General features: G+C 32.9%; 1 protein-coding gene across 1 annotated transcript in view; it reads right to left on the reverse strand.

Moving 5' to 3' along the window:
* LOC110097919 (trafficking protein particle complex subunit 4) overlaps positions 1-4,697 on the reverse strand; it is a 26,567-nt gene extending 21,870 nt beyond the window's left edge. Inside the window, exons 1-2 of the mRNA XM_020824575.2 lie at positions 4,504-4,697; positions 4,240-4,408 (exon numbers count right to left, since the gene is read on the reverse strand). Coding sequence (XP_020680234.1) covers positions 4,240-4,408; positions 4,504-4,563 — 229 coding nt within the window. The 5' untranslated portion in view covers positions 4,564-4,697. The remainder of the gene's footprint in view (positions 1-4,239; positions 4,409-4,503) is intronic.
* Between the last annotated feature and the right edge of the window lie 364 nt (positions 4,698-5,061).

The raw sequence follows: 5,061 nt of genomic DNA on the forward strand, positions 1-5,061 counted from the left end.
AGAAGAAAATAAAAATAATACTAATAATAATAATATAATAAATAGCTATGAAAAATAATAAAATATATAAAAAAATGAATAAAATAATAATTGAAAAAAAAATAATCATCTCCATCTCCCACAAAATCTCTCCACTCTCCTTCTCCTTCATTCTCTCTCTAAACAGAGAAATAATAAAATTTCTTATCTTCTCCATATTCACTCGCTCCACCATGCCACCCAAACACTGCTCCAACAAAATCCCTCTGCACCCTCTCTTTCTCTCTGTAAAACAGAGAGAGATGTTTCTCTCTTTATAATCAGAGAGACATTTCTCTCAAAAGTCCTCCACATCCCCTCCAAAACCTCTCCAAGTCCATTCTCAATCTCTCTTCCTAATCTTCACCAAAAACCACTCTCATCCTCCATTTCTCTAGAAAACTGAGAAAGAAAATTTTTTTATTCTCTCTAGACTATATCCCACCACCTTTAAATCCATTCATAAACTCCACCTTCTCTATAGTCATCAACAAAAAATTAGAATCACTCTTATTTTAAAAATAATAAAATTTATAATAAAAATGAAATGTGGGTGTAGGATTTTTTATTTTGCCATCTAAATGATTCAAAAATATGTATTGTAATGTCAATTATTTTTATTTATATTTAATGTAAACTAGACAGCAAATACGATTCCAATGAAAATAATAAATCAACGAGCATAGAGCTTGAAATCACTATTTGTGTGTTAGCACATAATTGTTTAAACAGAGCAATGACTAACGTATTTCAATGTTATAGCAGGCCATATCACATTATTTTTAAATCGGCCTTTGATAACTCGTTCAAATATCAGCATATATGAGATCTTTAGTAGAGATCCTACATTTAGGAGAATAGCTAAAGAGGTTGCTAGTGATTCTAGCTAAATATCAGACTTCAAAGTACATATAATCTAATGTATACATTTTTTTTTGCTCTTTTCATGTACTTGTTCAAACTTTTTAACTTCTCTCCTACTATAGAAATGTAATGATTGACAGAATACATGTAGACAAGTGTGTTGTAGAGAAAAATTGATTACATACATTGACTATTCTGGTTTACCTAGACAGAATCTATTGGTTGTACGTGACTTGAATGTGTTTTCCAAGTGATATTTGTGGTTAAAAGGTTGCTGCAGATGCTAGCTGAGCTTTTGATAAGGTCTTAAAGGAAGATTTTAACTGATGAAATATCCTTTGCAAAGAGTTAGCATAAAGATTATGGGGAAATATAAGTATCGCCCACTTTCAGAGAATAGGAAATGTAGCATGTGAGCCCTAAGAGGCTCTCAATCGACAACATTCATCAATGTGCAATTTCGTTAAAAGAATGCTTGTTGTGTGGAAAACAAAATGGGTTATAATAACAAGTATATCAAAGTTTTCATTTGAGAAGCAATAATTCACCATTACAGCTATGATGATATGACATAACTTTATCATAAGACATCATTCTCAAGCAGAACCTTAATTTGGTTTGTGTAATTATAACAAAATAAATGTTCAAGCGAACAAAATAAATGTTCAACCTGAAGCATAGAGCATCACATTAACCAACGCATTTCCCAATTATATGATCCTGATGATAATGATGATGAGTATGTTGTTGATGGAGGGGGGCAACAAAGATGGAAAACTTGTGCTAAAATATTTTGAATCAATTGATATAACAACAACAACAACAACATCAAGCCTTTATCCTACCAAGTGGGGTCGGCTACATGAATCCTTTGTCTCTATTGTATCCTGTTAAGAGTCAAATTCTCATTTAAATCTAGTAAAGAAAGGTCATTTCTAAAATTTTCTAACGTCTTTTCAGGTCTACCTCTAAATTTCTTAACATAATCTAAATCAAATGCATCTACTTTCCTAACCGGTCATTGGGAGGCCGCCGTTTTATGTTACCAAACCATCTAAAGTGACTCTCTCTAATCTTATCTTCCACTGGAGCTACTCCAACCTTTTCACGTATATGCTCATTTCGTATCTTGTCTCTAACAGTAAAGCCACTCATCCACCTGAGAATCCTCAACTTTACAACACTTAACTTAATATTATTCTTCTCTTTTAATGGCCAACATTCTGCACCATAAAGCATTCCAAGTCTCACCACCATCTTATAGAATTTTCCCTTAAGTTTGAGAGGGGTTTTTCTATCACACAATAAGCCCGATGCATTCCTCCACTTCAACCATCCAACTTGAATTCTACTAATAATATTCCCATATATTTCTACATCACTCTGAACAACAGACCCAAGATATCTAAAACGTGTGCTCTTATTAATGACTTGATCGCCCAAAATCGCAATTCCCCCACTTGATTTGTTACTACTAAAATTACACTCCATATATTTAGTTTTAGATCTACTCAAATGAAAACCTTCAAACTCTAAGATTGACCTCCATAATTCAAGTTTACCTTCAACTTCCTCTCTAGTCTTATCAATAAGAAGAATAGCATCCGCAAAAAACATACACAGAGGTACAACCTCTTGCAAATGTCTAGTGAGAACATCCATGACTAAAGCAAAAAGATATGGGCTTAAGGCTGATCCTTAATGTAATCCAACTAAAATAGGAAAATACTTGGTCAAACCACCTTGTGTTTGAATACAAGTAACAGCAGATGTATACATCCTTAATGACTTGAATATAAGCATTATTAACCCCTTTCTTTTCTAAAATTCTCCATAATACTTATCTTGGAACTTGATCATATGCTTTTTCTAAATCAATAAATATCATATGAAAATCCTCCTTATTCTCTCTATACTTCTCCATCAAACATCTCAATAAATGTATAGCTTCCATAGTATACCTAACCAGGATGAATCCAAATTGATTTTGAGAAACATTAGTATCACGCCGCAACCTATGCTCCATAGTTTTAAAGTATGACACATTAACTTAATTCCTCTATAGTTTACACAATCTTGTGCATCACCTTTATTCTTAAAAATGGGAATCAACACACTCATTCTCCACTCATCTTGCATCTTTTTTGTCTTCAAAATATTATTAAAAAGTTTTGTAAGCCAAGAAATTTTGAATCAATTGATGAATGAACAGTAGTTTATTCATTAGATAATCTACAAAGCATTCTATTTGTTGTATTTACTAACAAATTCTAATTAGGAACAATCTAATATTTTAAATTTCTATGATTGCTCATAAAGGTAGTATGTTGCATTATTGATTGATAGCCTACAGTTTATGTAACTTTAAAAGGATGCAATGAACAATAGTGGATTTGGTGGGGCCAATTTTGGAGCAATGCGGCGACAAGAATAGGCATTCAACCTCTTTTATGATTATTAGGTCCGCCGTTCAGATGTTGCTCGGATATTAGAATGAATAATAACTACAAAGGAAATCAAGTCTATCCATAGTCTTATGTTGTGTGCTTTTTATTGGGTGATTGAAAATTTAATATAAAACTTTTATTGTTTATGTCGTTGATGCAATGTCAAAAAGTTATGTATTTGTAGAATCCTTATCCAATAGCCAAATGTGATTTTTTTTTTGTGGTCTTTTTTTTTTTTTGGTAATTTAAAAACACATAAAATGCTACAAAAAAATTGTTTTTCTAGCAGAAACTTTCCATCACAATTTTTCTAACAAGAGATTCTCACTAACTTTGTAAATAGAAACAGCAGCCATATCAAACTAAGCCTTAATAAAAAACAACCAGCTTGGGGAATCAAGTGCATGGGTTTGAAAAGGGATAATATATTTCTCCTTTTACTAAAGAATGAGGTACCTAATTGCATGAACCTAAATTTAATCAAAGCAACAACACCAAATCCCTGTTTGAATCATTCAGAAAGTACATGCATTATTTCGTGATGTTTTACCACATAACATCATTATAGATAGCGAAATTTTCAATTTGGAGGCACAAAAATGAGAAGGAAGTGATTACATAGGAGAATAAAAGATTTAGCAACCATATGCTAAACTAACATGCCTGTGCTAATATATCTAAACTATTCGGCATAAAAATAAAATAAAATAATCCATAAAGCGAAGAGTAAGGATGGTCAGAAAATACCAGTAGAAAATTTTCAGGTAAGGAAAAAATTAAGAAGATTGCATATATCAGAATGCAAATCATGACATCAAGCGAAAATTTCTCCAAAAACACAATAACCGTCACTGAAATCAGCGAAACTGATAATATACTACATTAGTTTCGGAACAGGGAGGAATAGTACCCGTGAGCGACTGAAAGCAGTGGAGGTCGAAGTTGTCGGCTTGAAGAAGCTCAATGCCGAAGCATCCAATGGTGGGGGAAAGCTGCTGGGAGATGGCGTGCATCGAGTGCCAAAGGCTTGCGAGCCGCAAGCTGTCGTTTGTGTCCATTCTACCAGCTGATCCGTAATCCTTCGACCATAATCAAACCCGATTTTTTTTTTCTTTAGAATAAGAAAATCGCTAGGGCTTTCGAATCCTAGGAAAGAAGATTGGGGTTCACTAACCTTGTAGAAGATGAGACCCCCTGATTTGTTTATGATGAAGAGATTGTAGATCGCAGCCATGGATTCGATTGTGCTCCAAAATGGAAGACTGGCTTTGGAGATTGGCTTTACACCCCAGGGAAATTGCCAAGAGGAATTTCGTCCAGTTTACTTCCCCTTTGGTGGCGAGAAATTATTTGGTGGGGAGTCCGGAAGTAGCTGTGGTTGGCGACTACAATTAGGGTTAGTTTGGGATAATTTTTTTATTATTTTTTTAAATGATTTTTTTACGGGTATTTGGTCTTAGATTGGATTTAATTTTAGTAGAATTTACTAAATTTTGTAAGTTCGGATTTAGTAAATACTAGGCTCATAAATTTTGAATTGTATTTGCTATGACAACTTTTAAATCATGTTAAATTCAGAGAAGTTGTTTAACAACATATTACAGGGTTTTAAACTGTTGGAGATTTAATATTGGAGTATTATGAAGCCACTTAAGTACACCTGTTATAAATTAGAGATAAATCTATGAATATTTTATCAATTACTTATTAAGGTGTTATTTTAATAAATATC

Source organism: Dendrobium catenatum, unplaced genomic scaffold (genome assembly GCF_001605985.2).
Source record: "Dendrobium catenatum unplaced genomic scaffold, ASM160598v2 fragScaff_scaffold_1720, whole genome shotgun sequence".
NCBI lineage: Eukaryota > Viridiplantae > Streptophyta > Magnoliopsida > Asparagales > Orchidaceae > Dendrobium > Dendrobium catenatum.